This window comes from Eleutherodactylus coqui, chromosome 2, assembly GCF_035609145.1.
Source record: "Eleutherodactylus coqui strain aEleCoq1 chromosome 2, aEleCoq1.hap1, whole genome shotgun sequence".
NCBI classification, from domain to species: domain Eukaryota; kingdom Metazoa; phylum Chordata; class Amphibia; order Anura; family Eleutherodactylidae; genus Eleutherodactylus; species Eleutherodactylus coqui.
The window spans coordinates 266,845,261-266,871,349 of record NC_089838.1 but is presented as its reverse complement, the minus strand read 5'-3'; the positions used below and the strand labels follow the sequence as shown (position 1 = coordinate 266,871,349).

Here is a 26,089-nt window from a genome sequence, read left to right as displayed (position 1 = left end):
GTTTGAGAACAAGGAATCAAGGTAATTATCGTTATTATTGATGTCCTGTGGTCATTAGGTACCATGTGTGAACAAAGAATTTTCAGTTGATGAATTGCAGGAGATGGTTTCCTGGCTGTCAGCAAATTGGACCAAGAGACGAGGGCTGTAATCAATGCATACTACAACAAAAATTGGCTTTCCATTTGTGACATTGCATCAAAACTGAAGATCCCCACTGGTCTATATACAATATATCCTTTTTTTGCAACTGGGACCAACGAGATCAACCTAGAAGTGGGAGTCACAGGTGAAAGCAGAAGATGAGTCCATCAAGCTGTTCTCCAAACAAGATAGATGGCGAACTTCTCCTGAAATTCAAGCGAATTTCATCTAAGGCCAGAACAATCAGGTATATGTGGAGACTATGAAGAGGGGACTTAGATCAGCTGACCTCTTCGGTAGAGTTGGTGTGCGGAAACCTCTTCTTTAAGGTACCTTTACAAGGGCTGATAGTTGCCAGAATAATTGCTGAAACAAGCAGTTATGGTGACTATCGACCCGTGTACACACGACTCCAGACAGGAACTGAGCAAGGAATCACTCCGTAGTTGCTAGTCATTCTGCTTCAGCTCACTGAAACGGGACAACTACTGAGCGGCTTCTTGCACAATGTAAACAGAAGTTGCTCAATCTCTGAGCGACTCCCTGTTTGCAGTGAATAGAGCCGGTGGGGGGGGGTCAGGAAAAAATTTCGCCGCCCTTCCTCCATTCTCTGACAGACTATCACTCCTGTATAAAAGCACAGGAGTGATAATCGCTGGGACGGGTCGTCCCGTGTAAAGGTACCTTTAGGCAGTAAATAACAAGAAAAAACATGGATACAAGAACTGGACCATAGAAGATTTTTTAAAAAGTGTTATGGACTTTTTGAGGTGTTGAGTAAAATATTTGTATAACGTTGGCAACTAAAAGAAAAGATCCAACTGAGTTACACCAACTGTCAAACAAGGTGGAGGGTCCGTAATGGTTTGTACAGCATTTACCTATGTGAATACACTGTATAGAATCAATGGAATTCTTGAACACAAAATCCTTGTTCAAGATGCAGTCCCAGCAGGAAAAAAACCCAACTTGCTGCATAATGAATCCTCAGCCAGGCAATGACCCAAGGCACACCTCAAAGCATGAGGGTACCCTGAAAACAATTGTTTATTCTAAACTCAAGAGAACATCTGCAGGAGAAACTCGATGGTGAAGTTAGGAAACAGTGTCCAACCTCTCAATAAAGCCTCAGAAGAATATACTTTTTGTCAAAAAAAAAATCAAGCACCAAGAAGGAGTTGTTTAGTTTCAAAACCCGGCATGCAGTTGCATCTTAGACAAATATGCGTATGATTAGAGTTGTGGTGTGATTAGATGAACGGTCTGTCCACCTGAGGCCCTAAAAGTGGTTCCCCCCTTGGCCTATGAAAGTCTCTCGGAGGCTCCTTGTGTGTAGTGACCTCTTCTTCCGCTTGTGTAGAGCTTGTTGACCACTAGACGCCTCTATGATGCAGAGAAGGGATTTTACCCAGTTAACAGAGTTTGAAAGGGGGCGCATTATTGGAATGCGAGAATCTGATATTCACGAAAAAGCCAAAAATACAATACCTGCAGCTCTGCAAAGCAGACACGGTCGCCATAGGCACGATCGCCATAAGGCAGGCACAATCGCCACCGGCACAATCAATCAGCCAGTGTGGCCCACTTTAGAGATACAGGGCAACCCGCTGTTAAGTCAGTTAGGGTTGATATCCTGTATGGTGGGTCACGATCCAGGCTATGATTATATGCAGTCACTCCTCCCCAATCTGGGCTGGGTTAAGTGGGTGACTGCATATTAGCCTGCCATGAACAAGTTGCTCCTCCACAATATTGTCTGGCTGACTGCATATCTTTAGGGCTTACGGCCATTGCACCTGCCCTACGGCGATTGTGCCTGCCTTATGGCGATCGTACCTATGGCGACCGTGTCTGCTTTGCGGACCTTCAGGTATTGTATTTTTGGCTTTTTCAGTGAATAACGTCTTTGTTGTTTTCCTGACCTCTGTGATTTTGCGAGAATCTGATAGGTCAAATTGGCAAATGGTCCGCCATAGGGGCCGTACTGACCAGACTGTTAGGAGGTGTTGGGACCAGTGGATGTGTGAAGGCACACAAGGTGACGGGGCTCAGGAAGGCCTCGACAGACCACCAGTAGAGAGGAGCGTCTGACAAACACGAGCAGTTTAGTTGTTAGCAGTTTAGTTGTCTGCCGTCCAGAGACAGGTGGCACCATCGTTACAGACCCTGTACCTGTCAGAACCATTTCCAGGCGCTTGGCTGAAGGACATTTAGTCTTATGCTGCCCATTATGTGTACTGCCTTTGAGATTTGCCGTAGCTTCCATTTACCATAGTGTCGTGAACAGCGAAACTGGACTGCTACGGAGTGGAACTGGGTTGTCTTCAGTAACGAATCCAGGTTTTGTTTGGGCACTGACGGCCGTGTTCATGTCTGGAGACCTAGGGGTGAGCGCCTCAATCCTACCTTTGCTGTGTAGCAGCTACGGTTGCCACCAGGCCGGTAACTCGCCGGCCTGGCCGGTATTTTTCTGGCCAAGACAATGCCAGTATTTTTTATTTTACCGACCCTATTAAAGGCCAGTATTTTTTAACGCTCTCTAGAAGCGGGATTGAATTCCCTGCCTCCAGCAAAGATAATGCTGTGATTGGCTAGCCGGCGCTGGGTTAATCAATCACAGCCATTCAATGACGTCATTGAATGGCTGTGATTGGTTAACCCAGCGGCAGCTTATATTGGCCGGCGCTGGGTAGCCAAACATCCGTGCGGGAGGCGGTGACGTCACTTCCAGCGTGTGATCTTGGCCCTGCATGTGTGCATTAGGAATCCTCCTCTTAATGGTTCCACAGCCGAGGACTCCTAGGTAAGTTGCTGACAGCCGCTGCTGCCATCATCCCTGTGTAACTGCCATTAGCAAATGGGAGGGAAGGGGGCTTAGGGGGGGGGGGGGAATCTAAGTATTTGAACTACTACTGCGGAGACCGTCGGGGACGGGTGACAGTGGGTGAGGGGCTGCTCTGTGGGGGGCAGCTGGTGGGAAGCCCTGCCTTAGTAACTTTGTCAGGTATAAGAGAGAGTCAGTCAGTGTGGCTCTCAGTTAGTCAGTTCCATAGTTTGTCCGTTCCATAGTCCATTGACAGTCTGTCCCTTAGTTAGGCCTTTTGCACACGGCCGTGACGGGCTCCGCAAGCGGAATACCGCAGTGGAGTCTGTCACGGCGCCGGCCCAAAGACCCCATACTCCCCTCCAGATCTGCTGCGCGAAGTCCCGCATGACGCTCCAGCGCACATGCGCAGTACAGCGCATGACGCGCCGGCAGTGTCGCATTACCCGCCGGTAGCGTGACATGACGCGGCCGGCGGGGCGCGTATTCACGCTATACTTCCGCTGTCCTACAGCGAAAGTATAGCGTGACGGGCGACTTCCACTGACTACAATGGAAGCTGTCTGCACGTATATCCGCGGCAAATAAGACATGCTGCGGGTAACTTCATGCTGCAGAATTCCGCGGTGGAATTCCGCAGCATGTACACTGAGTTTTACGTGGCGAAAATCCGGCCATGGGAATTAGGCCTTAGTCAGTCAGTCCTGTAGTCCGTCTGCCTGTTAGTCAGTCCTTTAGTCTGTCCGTCCCTCAGTTAGTCAGTCAGTCCTATAGTCTGTCTCTCAGTCAATCTAATAGTCTGTCTGTCTCTTAGTCATTCAGTCCTTTAGTCCGTCAGTCCCTCAGTCAGTCCTTTAGTCCGTTTGTCCCTTAGTTAGTCCTTTAGTCGCGCCTGCCAATATGTGATCCTTTATGGCCCCCTATCAATGACCGTCGCGCATGCGCAGATCGAAATGTTTGCCCTGTGATAAGCCACGCCCCAAGCCACCCCCTCTTTTAACCATAGCCGGTATTTTTTCATGATGAAGATGGCAACCTTAGTAGGAGCACAACTGCCCCACTGCTGGTGTGATGGTGTGGGGGGCCATAGCATACGACAGTCCTGCAGCCACATGTTTTGCCTCACATGGCGGTTTCCAAGAGCCATTTTCCAGCAGGATATTATTCGGGGGGGGGAAAGGCATCTAAGTTAGAAGTGATACAACAGGGTACTAGAACCTCCCTTTAAGTGTTCAATATTTTCAATAAAGTATCCTTTTGCTCTGATATTGCAATCCTCTACTTACTTTACAATCAAACACATAAAGCTTCAAAATCGATTCTGAAAACTCCTTCTAGGTGCTTGATTTTTTTTTAAAAATGAGTGTATTACAAGCGTCATGGAAGCAATTACCACCAAACATTTTACAAAAGCGAGTCAATAGGATACTAAGAGTAGTTAATAGCATTTTAAAGGCTTATGGTACTATCTTAGATTTTTTTCAAATCAGAAAGATCTTGAATGGCAATGTATTTACTCGCCCTTAAACTGTGTTTCTGGTATCCAAAGACTTTTGGCTGGCAGTGTATCTGCAGTCGTAGTCAGCCATATAATAAAGATAACGCTCTCAGGGTATGTTCACACGTCAGGCTTCACCTCCAAAAAAACCTGTCAGTGGGCAAAATCTGCATGTGAAGTTCCGACGTAGAAATGAGCGAGTTACTTGTATCAATGGGATTTTCCGCGTTGCAATTCCACGAGCACAAAAAAATTCTGCAAGATTCAGCATTTTTTTTTTTTTTACACGGATTCCGTGTGAACCTACCCTCAGAATCTGTTGACACAAAAGCGAAATTTACTTTTTTCTTTTAGAAGAGGGGGTTTTATCATGCAAAAGTAGAAAGACATACAAAACTATACCTATTTGGTTTCACTACAATTGTGTCCACCCACAGAATAAAGATAGCATGTTAGTTAAACTGAACAGTGAATGGTGCCTCCCACCCCAGCGGTATTTTTCAGATAATGGTGCTACCGAAAAATACAGCTCATTCCACATAAAAACGAGCCCTAATGCAACAACATCGACAAAAAAGGCCAAAAAAAAAGTTACGGTAATCCAAATATTGTTTCACAAGAAAAATCTCCCAAAATGGTTGGGTAATAAGGAGGTATTAACCATCCAGTACTGAAGTGGTTGTTGCGGTCTCCCTGTTTTTAAGTAAGGGCCCATTCACAGGGACAGAAAAGTTTTTTGGACTGCCGTTCAGATGTGTGTTTTTAACGCAGAGCAATGCTGCATGTAAAATTTTTAAAAAGTTGCAGTATTTCCAATTATGGTCTGTATTCATAGAAAGTCTATGGGAGCATAAAAAAGCAAGGATGTTGCACATGTGTGTGCGGCATTTTGTATGTATCTGGCCAGGAGACAGTGAATTAAAAAGTGACATCAAAAAAGTGACACCACCTTCCGTTTTTTTTTTTTTTTCACATTTAAAAAACATATGGCACACGGATGTAAAGAAAGGACATATACAACAAAAACACATGCAGTGAAACCGGTCATTGTATCTTGGACCGAAATTGCATACGCCTGTGTCAATGAGCCTTAAAATAATCAGAGCTGAAGTCAGAGTATTGTCCCCAGCAGGGAATAAGCCTGGGCTAGGCTGATGAAAGCGAAGATGATTGTGGCTGCCATGTACACAATGTGGCTGCTATGTGAGCATTGTGGCTGTCAACTAACTAGATTAACTCTTTTCTGCCTATGCGTCTATGATCATTTGGATTGTCTCTGAAAAGCAAGTAATCGGCGTGACAATGTAGTTTACAGTATCATTTGTATTGTACAGCGCTACATGAACACATGATCTCTCACGTACCCTCTGCTTGTCGGGATCTACATATCGGATTCCAAAGTAATCTTTCTCCAGCAGATTTAAGTGGTGGCAGAGGAGGTCAAACAGCTGCTGGCCCTTCGCATCTCTCTGCAAGACAAGATAAGAAGAAGACAGAACTGTAAAACAGCATTTTCAATGCAGAGCGGGAGTCAAGGCGACACTAACAACAACCCATGCTGAGGTCTGGTTGTAGCCCTGCTTATCTGGGGAGCACAGAACACAAATCAATGGGTGTTCAGGAAAAGTGCCGAGGAATGGTTAATGTCAATGCAGTCGGCTCCCATGATCAATACTTTATGACCTATATACTGCTGCTACCTATATGTGTGTATGAGTGCATGTGTATAGAACGCTGCTATGTCAAAAAAAAAAGAAATCCATTAGAGATGAGCGAACGCGTTCGTCCGAGCTTGATATTCGTGCGAATATTAGGGTGTTCGGGATGTTCGTTATTCGTAACGAACACCATGCGGTGTTCTGGTTACTTTCACTTACTTCCCTGAGACGTTTGCGCGCTTTTCTGGCCAATTGAAAGACAGGGAAGGCATTACAACTTCCCCCTGTGACGTTCAAGCCCTATACCACCCCCCTGCTGTGAGTGGCTGGGAAGATCAGGTGTTCGCCTAATATAAAAGTCGGCCCCTCCCGCGGCTCGCCTCAGATGCCTGGTGAGTTAGATGAGGGACAGTGCTGTTTGTACCGGAGCTGCTGTAGGGAAAGAATTGGTAGTTAGTGTAGGCTTCAAGACCCCCCAAAGGTCCTTATTAGGGCCACTGATAGCTGTGTGTTGGCTGCTGTTAGCAGTGCCATTTTTTTTTCTTCTCAAAATCGGCTCTGCAGAGCGTTGCACCTGGCATTAGGGACAGAAGTGCTGCATAGGCAGGGAGAGTGTTAGGAGTGAGTGTAGTCTTCAAGAACCTCAACGGTCCTTTCTAGGGCCATATTTATCCGTGTGCAGTACTGTCCAGGCTGCTGTTAGCTGTGCTGCATTTTTTTTGGGCTTCTCAAAATCGCCTCTGCAGAGCATTCCACCCTCCATTGATACTGCAGGGAAAGAATTGTATAGGCAGGGCCACAACACAGTTATTATTCATTGAATATACGCAGTGCTGCCTTTTGCTTGTAAAACAAGTGAAAATAATTCTATTTGTCCTGCCTCTGTCCGTCCTAACGCCGGTGGACACGTGTGAGCTGCGTGAACAACATTGCTAAATCATACGCACCCAGCTACGCTTTACTGCTGGCTTCGCCATTTGCTTTCCTTAATTGGGAAAAAAATACCTGCTCTGCCAGAGTTATAATAACTCTGCTACCCTCACGTTCTGTGACACATAAGCAGGGACACAGCACAGTTATTAAACTTCTCATGTTCATTGAATATACGCAGTGCTGCCTTTTGGTGGAAAAAAACTGAAAACAAATCTATTTGTCCAGCCTCTGTCCGTCCTAAGGGCGGTGGACACGTGTGAGCTGCGTGAACAACATTGCTAAATCAGACGCACCCAGCTACGCTTTACTGCTGGCTTCGCCATTTGCTTTCCTTAATTGGGAAAAAAAATACCTGCTCTGCCACAGTTAATAACTCTGCTACCCTCACGTTCTGTGACACATTAGCAGGAAAACAGCACAGTTATTAAACTTCTCATGTTCATAGAATATACGCAGTGCTGCCTTTTGGTGGAAAAAAACTGAAAACAAATCTATTTGTCCAGCCTCTGTCCGTCCTAACGCCGGTGGACACGTGTGAGCTGCGTGAACATTGCTAAATCATACGCACCCAGCTACGCTTTACTGCTGGCTTCGCCATTTGCTTTCCTTAATTGGGAAAAAAAATACCTGCTCTGCCACAGTTAATAACTCTGCTACCCTCACGTTCAGTGACACATTAGCAGGGACACAGCACAGTTATTAAACTTAGATTATTCATTCACTAGAGGCAGTGGGGCCTTTCGTTTTCCAAAAAGTGCAAAAATTATATTTGGCCTGCAGTCTTGCGCCAATTTATTTCCTGCCTGTGAAATCGAATCACTGGTAATACAGCATGCTGAGGGGTAGGGGTAGGCCTAGAGGACGTGGACGCGGCCGAGGACGCGGAGGGCCAAGTCAGGGTGTGGGCACAGGCCGAGCTCCTGATCCCGGTGTGTCGCAGCCGACTGCTGCGCGATTAGGAGAGAGGCACGTTTCTGGCGTCCCCACATTCATCGCCCAATTAATGGGTCCACGCGGGAGACGGTTATTAGAAAATGAGCAGTGTGAGCAGGTCCTGTCCTGGATGGCAGAAAGTGCTTCGAGCAACCTATCGTCAACACGCAGTTCTGCGCCGTCCACTGCTGCAAATCCGAATCCTCTGTCTGCTGCTCCTCCTTCCTCCCAGCCTCCTCACTCCACTACAATGACACCTGCTCAGGAGCGGGAACACTCCCAGGAACTGTTCTCGGGCCCCTGCTCAGATTGGGCAGCAGCGGTTCCTCTCCCACCAGAGGAGTTTATAGTCACTGATGCCCAACCATTCGAAAGTTCCCGGGGTCCGGGGGATGAGGCTGGGGACTTCCGCCAACTGTCTCAACAACTTTCTGTGGGTGAGGAGGACGATGACGATCAGACACAGTTGTCTTGCAGTGAGGTAGTAGTAAGGGCAGTAAGTCCGAGGGAGCAGGGCACAGAGGATTCGGAGGAAGAGCAGCAGGACGATGAGGTGACTGACCCCACCTGGTGTGCAACGCTTACTCAGGAGGACAGGTCTTCAGAGGGGGAGTCAAGGGCATCAGCAGGGCAGGTTGCAAGAGGCAGTGCGGTGGCCAGGGCCAGGGGTAGAGGCAGGGCCAGACCGAATAATCCACCAAGTGTTTCCCAAAGCGCCCCCTCGCGCCATGCCACCCTGCAGAGGCCGAGGTGCTCTAAGGTCTGGCAGTTTTTCACAGAGACGCCTGACGACCGACGAACAGTGGTGTGCAACCTTTGTTGCGCAAAGCTCAGCCGGGGAGCCAACACCAACAGCCTCACCACCACCACCATGCGCAGACATATGATGGCCAAGCACCCCACAAGGTGGGACGAAGGCCGTTCACCGCCTCCGGTTTGCACCCCTGCCTCTCCCCCTGTGCCCCAACCTGCCACTGAGATGCAACCCCCCTCTCAGGACACAGGCACTACCGCCTCATGGCCTGCACCCACACCCTCATCTCCGCTGTCCTCGGCCCCATCCAGCAGTGTAGTTCAGCGCACCGTCCAGCCGTCGCTTGCGCAAGTGTTCGAGCGCAAGCGCAAGTACGCCGCCACGCACCCGCACGCTCAAACGTTAACCGTCCGCATCGCAAAATTCATCAGCCTTGAGATGCTGCCGTATAGGGTTGTGGAAACGGAGTCCTTCAAAAGTATCATGGAGGCGGCGGCCCCGCGCTACTCAGTTCCCAGTCGCCACTACTTTTCCCGATGTGCCGTCCCAGCCCTGCACGACCACGTCTCCCGCAACATTGTACGCGCCCTCACCAACGCGGTTACTGCCACGGTCCACTTAACTACGGACACGTGGACAAGCACAGGCGGGCAGGGCCACTACATCTCCCTGACGGCACATTGGGTGAATTTAGTGGAGGCTGGGACAGAGTCAGAGCCTGGGACCGCTCACGTCCTACCCACCCCCAGAATTGCGGGCCCCAGCTCGGTGCTGGTATCTGCGGAGGTGTATGCTTCCTCCACTAAAGCACCCTCCTCCTCCTCCTCCTCCTCTGTCTCGCAATCAAGATGTGTTAGCAGCAGCATGTCGCCAGCAGTCGGTGTCGCGCGGTGTGGCAGCACAGCGGTAGGCAAGCGTCAGCAGGCCGTGCTGAAACTACTCAGCTTAGGCGATAAGAGGCACACGGCCCACGAACTGCTGCAGGGTCTGACACAGCAGACCAACCGCTGGCTTGCGCCGCTGAGCCTCCAACCGGGCATGGTCGTGTGTGACAACGGCCGTAACCTGGTGGCGGCTCTGCAGCTCGGCAGCCTCACGCACGTGCCATGCCTGGCCCACGTCTTTAATTTGGTGGTTCAGCGCTTTCTGAAAAGCTACCCACGCTTGTCAGACCTGCTCGTAAAGGCGCGCCGGTTCTGCGCACATTTCCGCAAGTCCCACACGGACGCTGCCACCCTGCGCACCCTGCAACATCACTTTAAGCTGCCAGTGCACCGACTGCTGTGCGACGTGCCCACACGGTGGAACTCTACGCTCCACATGTTGGCCAGGCTCTATGAACAACGTAGAGCTATAGTCGAATACCAACTCCAACATGGGCGGCGCAGTGGGAGTCAGCCTCCTCAATTCCTTTCAGAAGAGTGGGCCTGGTTGGCAGACATCTGCCATGTCCTTGGTAATTTTGAGGAGTCTACCCAGGTGGTGAGCGGCGATGCTACAATCATTAGCGTCACCATTCCTCTGCTATGCATCTTGAGAAATTCCCTGCAAACCATAAAGGCAGCTGCTTTGCGCTCGGAAACGGGGGCGGGGGAAGACAGTATGCCGCTGGATAGTCAGGGCACCCTCCTGTCTATTTCTCAGCGCGTACAGGAGGAGGAGGAGGAGCATGAGGAGGATGAGGAGGAGGGGGAAGAGACAGCTTGGGCCGCTGCTGACGGTACACCGGCTGATTGCCTGTCATCCTTTCAGCGTGTATGGCCTGAGGAGGAGGAGGAGGAGGAGGAGGAGGATCCTGAAAGTGATCTTCCTAGTGAGGACAGCCATGTGTTGCGTACTGGTACCCTGGCACACATGGCTGACTTCATGTTAGGATGCCTTTCTCGTGACCCTCGCGTTGCACGCATTCTGGCCACGACGGATTACTGGGTGTACACACTGCTCGATCCACGCTATAAGGAGAACCTGCCCACTCTGATTCCCGAAGAGGAAAGGGGTTCGAGAGTGTTGCTATACCACAGGACCCTTGCGGACAAGCTGATGGTAAAATTCCCAGCCGACAGCGCTAGTGGCAGAAGGCGCAGTACCGAGGGCAAGGTAGCAGGGGAGGTGCGTAGATCGAGCAGCATGTACATCCCAGGCAGTGCAACAGTCTTTAAGGGCCTGGCCAGCTTTATGGCTCCCCACCAAGACTGTGTCACCGCTCCCCAGTCACGGCTGAGTCGGCGGGAGCACTGTAAAAGGATGGTGAGGGAGTACGTAGCGGATCGCACGACCATCCTTGGTGACGCCTCTGCCCCCTACAACTACTGGGTGTCGAAGCTGGACACGTGGCCTGAACTAGCCCTGTATGCCCTTGAGGTGCTTGCTTGTCCTGCGGCTAGCGTCTTGTCGGAAAGGGTGTTTAGTGCGGCTGGGGGAATCATCACAGATAAGCGTAGCCGCTTGTCAACCGACAGTGCCGACAGGCTAACACTCATCAAGATGAACAAAGGCTGGATTTCCCCAGACTTCTGTTCTCCACCAGCGGACAGCAGCGATACGTAAGCAATACGTAGGCTGCACCCGCGGATGGAAGCTACGTTCTCTCTCACCATCCAAAACGGGGACATTTCTGCTTCATCAATCTGTGTCTAATATTCCTCCTCCTCCTCCTCCTGCTCCTCCTCCTGAAACCTCACGTAATCACGCTGAACGGGCAATTTTTCTTAGGGCCACAAGGCTCACTCAAATAATTTTTCTGAACAATTTTTATGTTTCAATGCGCTTAAAAGCGTTGGAACTTTAACTTGAACCAATTTTTCGTTACACTGGGCTGCCTCCAGGCCTAGTTACCACTTAAGCCACATTAACCAAAGCGATTCACCTGCCATCTTGGTTGGGCATGGCCAATTTTTACTGAGGTACATTAGTACTGTTGGTACACCAATTTTTTGGGGCCCTCACCTACAGTGTAATCATAGTAATTTCTATGTTCTTCGCCTGCACTCATGGTACAGAAAGGTGTGTGGGGTTGGCCTACACTTTAGCTACATAAATGTAACTTGTGCCTTGGCTATACTAAGGCTACTGAAATGGAACTAAGACTGCGCTCCCGCTATACTGCTGCTTCGGAATTGTTACTGGGGCCTGTCTTGAGTGCTACTATTGCTTACATGGAACGAAGACTGCGCTCCCGCTATACTGCTGCTTCAGAATTGTTACTGGGGCCTGTCTTGAGTGCTACTATTGCTTACATGGAACGAAGACTGCGCTCCCGCTATACTGCTGCTTCAGAATTGTTAATGGGGCCTGTCCTGAGTGCTACTATTGCTTACATGGAACGAAGACTGCGCTCCCGCTATACTGCTGCTTCAGAATTGTTACTGGGGCCTGTCTTGAGTGCTACTATTGCTGACATGGAACGGACACGTGGAGAGGACACGTAGTGCCTCAAAAACATCCCCCTCCTCCTCCAACAGGGAAAACATTGTTGGCAAATGCCTTTGCATTGGTTCGTCTGGTGGCAGTCCAAGAATTTCACCTTTACCGACACTACAAGAGAGCCCCCCCACCATCCCCCCGCCACGGCCTACTTAATCCTGGCCACATTCCGAAAACCAACAAAATACAACCGTGCTACTAGGTCCGCAGTCACCACCACATTACCACCAACGCGGTTACTGTTAAGGTGCATATAACCACGGACACGTGGAGAGGACACGTAGTGCCTCAAAAACATCCCCCTCCTCCTCCAACAGGGAAAACATTGTTGGCAAATGCCTTTGCATTGGTTCGTCTGGTGGCAGTCCAAGAATTTCACCTTTACCGACACTACAAGAGAGCCCCCCCACCATCCCCCCGCCACGGCCCACTTAATCCTGGCCACATTCCGAAAACCAACAAAATACAACCGTGCTACTAGGTCCGCAGTCACCACCACATTACCACCAACGCGGTTACTGTTAAGGTGCATATTACCAGTCTGACTGGGGCATGCAGACACCTTGACAGAATGAATAGTGTGTGGCACATAGGTTCCCCATTGCTATGCCCACGTGTGCAGCTCCTGATGGCGGTGGCACAGGATTATATTTCTCATTGCTTCTGTACAGCATTGTGGGCTATCGCCCCGCCCCTATTAAAGAGGGTCGCTGCCTAGCCGTGCCAACCCTGTGCAGTGTGTGCCTGCGGTTCCTCCTCATGGCAGACGCACTTCTAAATAGACATGAGTGTGGCGTGGCATGAGGGCAGCTGAAGGCTGCGCAGGGACACTTTGGTGTGCGCTGTGGGGGGGAGGGGGGGGCGGTTGGGCAGCATGTAACCCAGGAGAAGTGGCAGCGGAGTGTCATGCAGGCAGTGATTGTGCTTTGTTGGAGGTAGTGTGGTGCTTAGCAAAGGTATGCCATGCTAATGAGGGCTTTTCAGAAGTAAAAGTTGTTGGGAGGGGGGGGGGGCCCACTCTTGCCGGTATTGTGGCTTAATAGTGGGACCTGTGAACTTGAGATGCAGCCCAACATGTAGCCCCTCGCCTGCCCTATCCGTCACTGTGTCATTCCCATCACTTTCCTGAATTGCCCAGATTTTCACACATGAAAACCTTAGCGAGCATCGGCGAAATACAAAAATGTTCTGGTCGCCCATTGACTTCAATGGGGTTCGTTGTTCGAAACGAACCCTCGAGCATCACGGGAAGTTCGTTCCGAATAACGAACACCCGAACATTTTGGTGTTCGCTCATCTCTAAAATCCATCAACAAGAAGTTGTTGGAATGGAATGAAACTTCCCATATGTGATTGTAATGTTGATAGAATAACTGTAAGTGATGACAATATCAGAGCTTAAACCGATGGGTGTGTTTTAGTCTCGTTATGTGGCCATGAAAATAACAGCGGCATAATGGGACAAAACGAAACTATCAATGGTTTCGTTTCCACTATTGAGACTCTTGTGCGTTAATAGCACGTGAGAAAAGATAGGACGGGGTCTATCTCCTGTTTTGTTCTTTTTTTCAAACTCACGTGCAATAGTGCAGAGTTTGAATAGTCCGGAAATAACCCCAAACAGTTTATGCACTAATACATTCCGTAGCAGCAGGTGTATCAGCACATGTTGGAACAGGTTGCCACGGGAGGTGGTGAGTTCTCCTTCAATGGAAATGTTCAAATAAAGGCTGGACAAATATCTGTCTGGGATGATTTAGTGATCCTGCACTGAGCAGGGGGTTGGACCAGATGACCCTGGAGGTCCCTTCCAACTCTACTATTCTATGACTCTATAACATGTGTTTTTACCCTCAGGGCACAAGGATAATTTATTGCGGAAGCGTGAACAGTTAAAGAAAGGCTCTAGTACCATGTTGTACCGCCTCTAGCTTGGCTACAAGATGTGATATGGGCAGGCATAGATGCTCCATAACCTGTTGTACCGCCTCTAGCTTGGATGCAAGATGTGATACAGGCAGGCATGAAGGGTCTAGTACCCTGTTGTACCACCTCTAGCTTGGATACAAGATGTGATACAGGCGGGCATGGAGGCTGTAGTTGTCTGTCGTACCACCTCTAGCTTGGATACAAAATGTGATACAGGCAGGCATGGAGGCTCTAGTAGCCTGTTGTACCGCTTCTAGCTTGCATGCAAGATGTCATACGGGCGGGCATGGAGGCTCTAGTACCCTGTTGTACCACCTCAAGCTTGGATGCAAGATATGATACAGGCAGGCATGGAGGCATACAGGTTATGTACGGTATCCTGAGGCATATCCGTCCACCTTTGCTATAATTCAGACTCTAGCAAACTCGTAGGCCATTGAAGTTGGTTTCCCAGATGGTCCCATACATGTCCTAATGGTGATAGATGATACTATGAATTCCCCCCTATGTATTTGCACATCCATACTGATACTATCTTTGCATATACTGCTATGTGTATGTATGCATATACTCATTTTGCGTTGGTATATTTTGCTATGTCTATGTATGAATGTACTGATACTATGTTTGTATATACTGTTACATGTATGCACGGTATGTATATACTGATACTATGTTGGTATATACGGCTGTGTGTATGTTTGTATATACTGATACTATTGGTATACAATGCTATGTATATACTATGCATAAACTACTGTCTATGTATGCATACACAGATTCTATGTTTGTATACACTGTTACATGTATGCACGATATGTATATACTAATACTATGTTGGTATATACTGCTGTGTGTAAGTTTGCATATACTGATACTATTGGTATACAATGCTATGCATATACTACTGTGTATGTATGCATATATAGATCCTATGTTTGTATATACTGCTATGTGTATGTCTGTATATACTGATACTATTGGCACATACTGCTCTGCATATCCTCATACAGTGTGTGTATATTTCGCTATGAACATGCCGATAATGTCTGTATATACGGCTAGCTGTCACCTCCTCGCACACGTTTGTCAGCTGATTTTTCTCATGCAATATTTTGTTTTTTGAAGAAAAACAGAAGAGAAGCCTCCATCCTGACAAACGTTGTGTGCAGGGAAGCCTTTATCTCCCCCAGGCAAAGCCCTACCGTGCCTAATGCTAAGTACACTCCAGCTAAAACATGTCTTGTAAAGCTCTAGGGGATTACGCCAGTAATGAAAAATAATGCACAAGGAAAATATGAGGCAGGGCAGCGGCGTCTCACCCCGCGAGAGACACCATTACCGGAGATCACTCACATACGGCGGGCTCTTCATTTACTGCTTATTACTGTATGAGTAAACTGCGAGTTATAATTTATCTTGCAGCCTTTTATATACAGTATACTCAGGAGCCACGGCTAATGAATTGCTTCAAGAAATACAAGAATGCTAAGTACTTCTGCAAACTGGCTGAGGACAAGCCAAGCTAATAGCGGGATTGCAAAACTGGCACTGCCCAGGATGAGCTGCGGAGCCCCTCGCATACCGTAAGGGGGCACTCAGAAAGCAAGGTAATCCCTACAAATAGGCCACCAATGGGCAACCTTATAGCGCCATAAGGATTGTCACTAAGCTTGTCATAAGGTGCAGTAGGACATATAATATGCAGAGTGGCTTCCCCACCGCATACCCAGTCCATTTATCCTATCAGACTGGATATGTGTCCATTGAAGTTCTGGCTATATACACCAAATGGCCACTTTATTACGAGACCCCGTCCCTTTCACGATTGGAGCTTCCCTGTATGGAAATTAGGCAGGTGACCCCAGAGTGCAGTATAAAATCATGTGACACGTTTTCTATTCACATTTCAGTGGGAATTCACATTAGAATGGAAAATCGAGTGATCTGAGTGACTTCCAACGAGGCCTGGTCGGTGGTGCTAGGCAAGCTGGGGCCAGGATTTCACAAACTGCCAACCATGTGGGGTTTTCTCATGCCAGGGTGTCAACAGTATACCAAGAATAGTGTGATTGATGAGAACATCTAGTGAAAGGGGATCCTGTGGTGGTAAACAATTCGTCAATGAAAGGAGTCAGAGGAGGATGTCAAGAATTGTTCTGACAAACAGGCATTGCAAAGTCAAGCAAACTGCAGGCAAATACACACGGGTGTATTTGATGACGCGAGTACCCGCAGCCCATACGCAATGTTAATAGCGTATGGGCTGCCGGTCGGATGGCCTCCAATGACTTCAATTGAGGAGTATGCACGAAATCCATGGCAAAATAAAACATGCTGTGATTTTTCCTCCACTCGCGCAATATGCAATTCGTATCCACGAGTGTGGGAGAAAAAGTGATTTTACATGCCTTTCAATGCCCGCATCTTGGCGTTGATCCTCCGGGCCGATGCCGATCGCGGATTCCGCGATTGGAATCCGCCCATGTTAGCCCAGCCTAAGCCGCTACAAGACACTTCTAGCAGCAGCAAAGGATTAGGCAAGGTGAATTCCAACATTTCCAGCTCTTCTTTCCCCCCCAAGGGAAGTCATTAGGGGGCATTAAAACACCAAGCGATCCTGCTGAGACGGGTACTGTTGGCTTGGCCAACTTCAACCTAATGTGTATGGCTGCTTTTAGGCGAACAGCTTACAGAATCGATGCATTATTATGTACAGTCACTATGAAGCGCTGATGGTTCACAGCTGATTACACAACTTCTACTAGTAAGCCAATTTCTAGAAATAAAATGTATGACTGGGAAAAACAGAGAGAAAAAAAAAATCATTTCTCGCTTGGCCTTCCCTTCCTCTCCCTATCAATTCCAGACATGGGGCTCGCAGGCCCTGGGTGAAATTGAGCGGCTCTGATCTTATTGTGTGCTTGAGTGGACTATAATCTCTTAGCAGGGAGAAGGGAGCATGGAGTGAGCTGATGTGCTGTGTGCGGCTCTGCATTATTCACCTCACCTACTGCATACGCTACCAAGGCTTCTAGGTCAGGGCCTCGCCGTCCCATAGGCACCGCACACACTATAGTTGTCTCGTGGCTCTGCTGTTCTCCTGAAGCTGTCAGATGCACAATCTTAATAAATTGAAATTCATGAAATTTCTCCTCACGTATTGAGATTTTATGCTGACGTTTTTCTTTCCCCTTTTAACACCGGAACGTTTTGGACGTATTTACTCAATCATTTTAATGATAAATTTAATTACAGACAATATATATGTATGTGTGTATATATATATATATATATATATATATATATACACAAATTATATATTAAAATACTGACTCCCATCTGTGATGAGTGACTGTGCGAGTTCCATGTGATGATGTCACCGTCCTGTGATCAGTCACTGGAGCTCTGAGCTCCACCCCTGATCATAAGTCGGTGACGTCATCACAGGTCCTTCATTCCTGTGCATTGGATGAGGAATTACAGGCGGACTACATCCCCCACAAACCCCGGTGGGCTCCGTTGCTATGGATACAGCAGTACTCAGTCTGGCAGTTTGTAGCTGGTTGTTAGACAGCTGCACACCTGTGTGGAGACTCCAATAAATGACAGCTCAAAAATGTCCACATACATAGCTGGCGGTGCATATTGACCAACAACATTGAAGCATAGTCCATCACTATCTTCACATCTCCTGAACGTGATATCATGTCATCTCAAGTGCTAATGCTGCCAACACCAGTCCAGCCTTCAGCTAATCGTCAACCATTGTCCAGTGTTAGAACAAACAGTCGCTGTCGTGCAAACCTGTCACCACAGAGGGTCAACGCCGCTGTAAAGCTAATGCAGCTTACATGACACAGCGACAAGCCAAGATTTCACCTCAGCGAGCAGCTGAAGTTTGTAAATCTTGTGCAGCTGATATGCAAAAGCAACGAGCGAACATGTCTCCTCAGCTAGCTGCTGAAGTTCGTACATCTTGCATGGAAATATTTTGACCAACTCCAATCCCTTTCACTATATTATATTAGTAAGTGGCTTACCATTTTTCCCCCGTTACCAGAGTCGTTCTGACCAGATTGTTAGGAGATGTTGGGACTAGTGGATGCGTGAGGGCACACAAGGCGACCAGGTCCTTGATAGACCACCAGTAGAGAGGATCGTCTGACAAGCACGAGCAGCACCAACTGTTTAGTTGTCCGCCATCCAGGTGGCACAATCTTTACAGGCTCCTGTGTCTGTCAGAACTACTTCTAAACACTTAAATGAAGGACATTTTGTCACACGGCGCACATTATATGTACGGCCTTTGATACCCACAAAACTGTACTGCTATTAACCCTTTGCAATCTAATTTGGAATTCAGGGTTTCCTAGCGGGCTTTCTCTTTCTGCCATTATACTATGGCGCCCTCTGCTGGCTAGAACCATTACTGCGGTATGGGACATGCTGGAGAGGCCCCCCCGACAACAGAGTGGCCAGTAATATACAGTAAGAATACCCTGCCGGACGTCTTCCGACGTCGGAGCTGTACAGCCTTCAATCAGAATGTCTTTAGACGTCAGACAGTGGATTGCAAAAGGGTTAAGTAGAACCAGATTGCCTTCAGCGAAGAATCCAGGTTTCGTTTGGGCACTGAAGATCTGGGGGTGATCACGTACTTATATCAACATTACAATCAGGCATATAAAGATCTAGTCGATAGGTATTTTAAGGGTTAATTGGTAAAGAAGAAAAATCTGTTAGCTTTTATTACAAAAAAACACAGTAAAAGGTCTTGTTCACACCTCCCTATGTTCTCCATTTAATGGTCTCATCAGGGTTTCTGTTTATTTTTCTGAAAACAGCACTCACGGACGAGCCCTGAGTGGAACTTGTCTTGGCTATTAATGAAAACTGCTGAAATAGAGACCAATAGGTCTCCTTTTTGGCAGGTTTCCGTCCTTTTTATGGCATCGTGCCAGAAAGAATAGTGCAGTCCACCATGTTATTCTTTTGGACATAAAATGCTGAGATTGAACAGAATCCTGCCAAAATGAAGACCTAGTGGTTCCCATGTCAGCAGTTTTCATTATTGGCCAAGATACATTCCGCTCAGGTCCCGCCCATCAGTGCCATTTTTGGGATTTTAAATGGAAACTCTGACAAGACTCCTGGACGGAGCCAATAATAAGGTCTGAATAGAGCCTAAAGGGCTCCCTTTGTGTTTCCATTTTTTTGCTTCAATATGAGAGCAGGAAAAAAAAAATCAATCCATGCCCAAAGTGATCTGTTCTATGATGGAACCAGACGGCGCCAAATGGATCCCATTGACTTTGTGAGGGCCGTCTGTGGACCATTATGCTATACGGAAGTTTTCCAGACAAAACAGCTCGGCATGCTGTGATTTTTTTGTTTGAGATTTTTGGAAAATCTGCACTGGAGGCTGGGGTCTTTATTGTAGAATTACAGTACATTACTGTTCCTTTTTAATGGAGGTACCTTGAGAGCATAAAAAGCAAAGGTATCTATTAGGGTGGCTACCCACCAGGAATATTTTTTTTTTGCACTGCCAGAGCGAGTTCCTCGCAGCGCAGAGAAAACTCTGCGATATCGCACAACGTTTTCAGTGGAGCCAGCGGCAGCAGTGTTAGCCCCTTTGAAAACACAGGGAATACATTGCGGACTTCTGCCACAGCTGTGACAGAAGATTCCTTCATACCCACAGGGATGTCTGTGATGCTATTCCATTGCTTTCAATAGGGTCGGCACTGCTGCAGCCCAATTGAAAGCAGTGGGTTGCCGGCAATCCCCGAAATAATGATTTGCGGGGAAGGGCTTGAAATATAAGCCCCTCCCTGAAAATTATCCCTAGTTGTAAAAAAAAAAAAAAATTATGCTCACATCTTCTCTCTGGCTACGTCAGTCTTCTTCCGGCTTCAAGAGCCTGCGATTGAAAAATCCCCGCCCACAGAAAGCACTAGTGTCATTGGCTAAGAGCTCAGCCAATCACAGGCAGCACTTAGCTATTAAATGACAGCTGAGCGCTGCCTGTGATTGGTCACAGCGCTCAGCCAATCACAGGCAGCGCTCAGCCATTCATTCATTGAATTCAATTAATTGAATTCAAAATCTGCATGTTCTGTATGCAGATTTGATAGAGATTTACCAGCTCACACAAAACGATGAAATCCACTTTGGAAATCCACATCATAAATTGACATGCAGCGGATTGAAAATCCACACTGGCATTTATGCCGTGGATTCTTCCACAGTGTGCAGATTTGTTGAAATCTCCTCCACTTTTCTGGTATTGTAACATTCTCCACACACAAATCCACAACAAAAAATACGTAGAGCATACGCACGCCATACCCTTAAAGGGGTTGTCCCGCGCCGAAACGGGTTTTTTTTTTTTTCAACAGCCCCCCTGTTCGGCGCGAGACAAAGCCCATGCACTGGTTAAAAAAGAAAACCGGACAGTGCTTACCTGAATCCCCGCGCTCCGGTGACTTCTTACTTACCTGGTGAAGATGGCGCCGGGATCTTCTCCCTCGGTGGACCGCAGGGCTTCTGTGCGGTCCATTGCCGATTCCAGCCTCCTGATTGGCTGGAATCGGCACGTGACGGGGCGGAGCTACACGGAGCCGCTCTCCGGCACGAGCGGCCCCATTCAGAAGAGAAGAAGACCGGACTGCGCAAGCGCGTCTAATCCGGCGATTAGACGCTGAAAATTAGACGGCACCATGGAGACGGGGACGCTAGCAACGGAACAGGTAAGTGAATAACTTCTGATAACTTCTGTATGGCTCATAATTAATGCACAATGTACATTACAAAGTGCATTAATATGGCCATACAGAAGTGTATAGACCCACTTGCTTTCGCGGGACAACCCCTTTAAGGCTTCTTTACGTGGGCGTATGCGAACAAGCATTGGAGAACACAAACGCCCGTCTGTATGGGGTCCAGTCTGTGTGGACCATGCACATTGCATGCCTTATTCTTGTCCATAAAACGATTTTTTTTTCTAATGTACAGTTTTTCTTTATTTTTAACCAAAAACTTGAATCAAATACAAAAAAAAAAAAGAGAAGATTGTGTAGAATATTGCATTACAGGCACATTACAGCGTCCTTTATACGAGTGGCTCAGACCGACTGTGGCTATCCTGACCTGAATTCCTATAAAGTTCTGATTTCAGGTCAGGAGACTTGCGGTCAGGCTGCGACACCCGCAACATGCTCATGTGAAATCAGTCCAACTGTGAATACTTTCTGCGTGTCCTGGAACTTCGTGCCCTATTATATGTAATATAATATTTGCTAATACTTGTAATAAGATGATAGGGATCGGAGCGGCTCTGAGCCTCTGCAGCAGTATGCCGGCTATATCTTCATTTTGCGAGTATATTTACCCTTTAAAATACCATTTGCTTTAGCACATACCCCAGAGACGTCGCACAAAAAGAAAGTGTCTGATGAAAGAACACAGATTTCTCATCAAGCCATTTAATTTCCTTATTCCCTGAGCTCCGGTTTACTAGAGTCTTTCTGCCTGTTCCAGCTATAGATTCTCCTCCTCCCCTCGCACGGCTCTTAATAGAATTCACCCTGACTAATTCCTGTGATAACGCTCCAGCACATGCCAGCCTCTCCTTATTATCACTGCATACCTACTCTATCCACACCTTCACACTCGCCTGCTACGTGTTTCCCCCTCCACTTCAGAAAGGAAAACTCTATGGTCCTGTAAGGGAGAATCTGCACTTGTTTGGGTCCCTTCAATAAAGCATCTGGCAGATACCCTAATAACTGCAAAGCAAAATCCTACCAACTAAGAAGATTCATGATGTGCAGTCGGAGACCTATAAAAATAAAATTAAAAAAAAACTAGACACTCCCTGCTGTGACCCCTCTCAAAAGCAGCGGATTAAGGCGACCAAGGTCCATACTGAAACTAAAAAAAAAACAAAAAAAACCCACCACTATGTTACGTCCAATATTACCACCATATAATGGCAGATATAATCTATACACAGGCACACTGCAGACCATATTGATAATTACAGTACCATTAACTTTAATGATAACAGGTGACATCCTATCTGACTAAAGTCGCTCACTTTCCCTTTTCTTCTCCATCCGGCCCCGTTCGCCATGATGACTTTGCTGATTTCAAATAGTGTCCCCTCTGTGGCCCTGCTTCTTAATAGTGTCCTCTCTGTGGCCTCACTACCTAATAGCACCTCCTCTGTAGCTGCGATTCCTAGGATTTCTAGTTGTGTCGCTATTTCCTAACAGTGCCCCATCTGTGGCCCAGATTCCTAACAGTGGCCTCTTTCACTTTGCTTACTAATAAGTCCCAGCAGTCCCGTGCATCCTGTGCTCTACGGCCCCGTTTTCCCATAATACAAGCTCCACAGCAGGACTGTCTATAACCGGATTCTGACCGCTCTGTATAGAGCTTAACCTGTCTCCTCCCTTCAGGCTCTGGCGCTAAGTACACTGTGTTGGAGCGCAGGAAACAGGGGGAGGAGAGAGGTTATGCTCTTTACAGAGCGATCCTCGCTCCATGATAGACAGTGTTGTGTGAGTGAGATTGTTCTGAATTCTGTATTATGAGAAAATGGGGCCTTGGAGTTCAGAGGACAGCTGGGGCACTTTACTGAGTGGAGGCTTGGGAGGGTTGCCACATGGCAATGGTGACTTCATAAATTCTTACTGGCAGTTAATACAGCTGATAAAAATGATTACCAGCCAAGTGGCCGATTAATAATAATTAGAGATGAGCGAACCTACTCGGCCACGCCCCTTTTTCGCCCGAGTACCGCGATTTTCGAGTACTTCCATACTCGGGCGAAAAGATTCGGGGGGCGCCGTGGGTGAGTGGGGGGTTGCAGCAGGGAGTGGGGGGGGGGGGGGGAGAGGGAGAGAGAGAGGGGGCTCCCCCCTGTTCCCCGCTGCTACCCCCCGCTCCGCCACGCCTCCCCCCGCCCCCCGAATCTTTTCACCCGAGTACGGAAGTACTCGAAAATCACGGTACTCGATCGAGTAATTACTCGAAACGAGTACGTTCGCTCATCTCTAATAATACTCTTTACTTGTATAGCGCCAACTTATTCCGCAGCGCATTCGAGTGCACGGGGGGGCTCAATCGGGACAGGGAGGGAAAGTATGCAGGCAGGAAATTAACATGATGGGCGTAATTTGAGGGCAGGGACTAAATCAGGGGAATTGGTATGCTTCTTTGAAGAACTGAAATTCCATGCATCAGGGACTGTCCGGATGTCTTGGGGTAGAGCATTCCATTGGGTCGGTGCTGCTCTGGTGAAATCCTGGATGTGAGCATGTGAGGTTCGTATTGGGGGGATGTCTAGTCTGACTGTGTTGGCAGAGCGCAGCGTGCAGGCTAGGTGATGTACGGACAGGAAGGAGGCGATGTATGGTGGCGCGGCACCATGGAGAGCTCTGTGGGTGAGGAGTTTAAATTGAGTTCTGTAAAGTATGGGCAGCCAGTACAGTGACTGGCATAATGCCGAGGCATCTGAGAAGCGTCTGGATAGGAAGAGGAGTCTAGCTGCCGTGCTTAATATAGGTTGGAGTGAGAAGAGTCTGTTGCGGGGAAGGCCAGTAAGCAGTGAGTTAATGTAGTCGAGTCAGGAATGGATGAGGGCGACGAGTGTCTTTAGCATCTCCGTGGTCAGGAACAGCTGGATTTTTGCGATGTTTTTGAGGTGCAGGTGGCATGTTCGGGCCAGAGATTGGATGTGGGTGGTGAAGGAGAGGTCCAGTATGACCCCAAGGCAGCAGGCCTGCTGTCTGTGGGATATGGTGGTGCCAGCTACTGATATGGTGATGTTGGGGGAAAGTCGGCTGGTAGAGGGTGAAAAAACGGGAAGGTCAGTTTTTGAGAAGTTAAGTTTGAGACAGAGGGAGGACATAGTGTTAGAGACAGAGGACAGAGAGTCGGAGATGTTCTAGAGGAAAGGTGTAGAGATTTCATGGGAGGAGGTATATAGCTGGGTGTCGTCAGCATAGAGGTGGTATTTGAGACCAAATCTGCGAATGGTTAGCCCGATTGGGGCTGTATAGATAGAGAAGAGAAGGGGGCCAAAGACCAAGCCCTGGGGAAAGTTAGTTAGGTGGGAATAGGCAAGGCGTTCAAGTAGTTTAGAGATGAAGAGGAGGTTAGAGATAGGTCGGCAATTGATGGCATCAGTTGGGTCGAAGGTCGGTTTCTTTAGAAGAAGGAATATAATGGAATGTTTGAAAGAGGAGGGGAAGATGCCAGAGGATAGGGAGAGGTTGAAGATGGTAGTGAGGTGGGTAATGACAGCAGGGAAGAGGGGTCGGAGAAGGGGTAAGGGTAGCTAGCGCAGGTGGTGGGGAGAATTCTTCCTCTGTTAAATGTTCGGGTACAGATAGTGAATGAGTGGTGGATGCCGTGCTGAAAATATCAGGGTCAGGGTTAGATGCGCATTGTTTAGGGAATAATTTAAGGATATTTTCAATTTTTTCTCTGAAGCGTGTGGCTAGCTCTCCAGCGCTGGGGTCAGTCACGGGGGCCTGTTTTTTGGAGTTAAGGAGGGAGTGGAAGGTGTTGAAGAGTCATTTGGGGTTGTCATATAATGAGGAGATGAGGGAGGTGTCGAAGACTTGTTTGGCGTGGTGGAGCACGAGGTTATAGGTTTTGAGCAAAAATGTGAATTTGAAGTGGAGAAAGTCTGCTGGCTGTTTGGATTTACGCCACAGCCGTTCAGCACATCTGGAGCACCGTCGGATATAATGCGTTTGGGGCGTGAGTCAGGGTTGTCGTGGTCTGCGGTTGACAGCTCTGGTCATGGGAGTGCCTCTTCTTCTGGGGCGTGTCTGAGGGTGGTGGAGTAATGTTCGGCAGCCAGGTTGGGGCATGAGCGGAGAGAGATGGGGACAGAGAGGACCGTAGGGTCTTAGCGAACTGTTGGGTACGGACGGTCTGGGGTTTCCTGGAGGTGCAGTAGATGGGTGGGTCCGGGGAGATGTTAGGGTGCCTAATAGAGTTAGTAAAGTGGGAGGCAGAGCAGAGCCGGATGAAGATTAAGTTGAGTGTGTTTCAGTCTCTGTGAGTAGCGGACTTGGGGTGTTGTGATAGGCCGAGGGAGGAGGTGAACGTTAAAAGTTGAGGGGCAAATGGGGAGTTGGGATTGTTAATGGGGATGTTGAAATCACTAAGTATGAGGGTTGGGAGTTCGCAGGACAGGAAGTAGGGTTGTTTGGATAGTCATGGGCCTCCCTGGATTCTTGGGACCAAGGTGGCCGCTCCTACCGCACCTATTATAATCCGGCATTGGCTCTCAACCATTGAGAAAAGCAACGCCTTCAAATGACATGGAAACTACTACATATAAAGTTTAGGAGACCTGCTCCACAAAACACATATACGCCACACATATTTTGTCAGGAAGAGGACCACTTTAAATAAGTATGATATAATTTACACCCTATTTGCCCATTTGTAAATTCAGGTATACTACTACAACATTGCTGATAAAGCTCCCTAATTATCCTTAAAAGGGAACCTGTCACCTGGTTCATGCTGCCCAAACCTCGGACGTCACAAACCCGGGACAGGTATGCACATGGGGGGCATGTTTGCCTTATTCCGAAATGCTGCAGTGTTTGAGAAGGAACCTATTTTGAAGATCCACTCTGAACGGAGCTCAGAGTTATGGGGTCGGCACCGCATCAGGTTTTTCCTGCCCACATCATCTAGACTAGAGTGACAACCCAAAGACGAAACTCGTGCAGAACCACACTACCGTGTCTGCACACATGACCCAAGAACTCACTAGCCCACTGCGCCCACTTGTGCCTTCACAACAAGCCCACCTGTGCCTTGACAACAAGCCCACCTGTGCCTTCACAACAAGCCCACCTGTGCCTTCACAACAACTTTTAAAGGCAAAGTACCTGCCAATATAGGTTTGTTAAACGAATGCTGAACATAAAACAAATGTCCAGTTGGTGTCACCA

The 26,089-nt window shown here is 48.0% G+C and overlaps 1 protein-coding gene across 2 annotated transcripts in view; it reads right to left on the bottom strand.

Annotated features, from left to right (window-relative positions):
• FRMD5 (FERM domain containing 5) overlaps positions 1-26,089 on the bottom strand; it is a 78,939-nt gene that overhangs the window by 35,469 nt on the left and 17,381 nt on the right. For both annotated transcript variants that reach the window (XM_066592980.1, XM_066592981.1), the window contains exon 2: positions 5,831-5,935. In XM_066592980.1, coding sequence (XP_066449077.1) covers positions 5,831-5,935 — 105 coding nt within the window. The remainder of the gene's footprint in view (positions 1-5,830; positions 5,936-26,089) is intronic.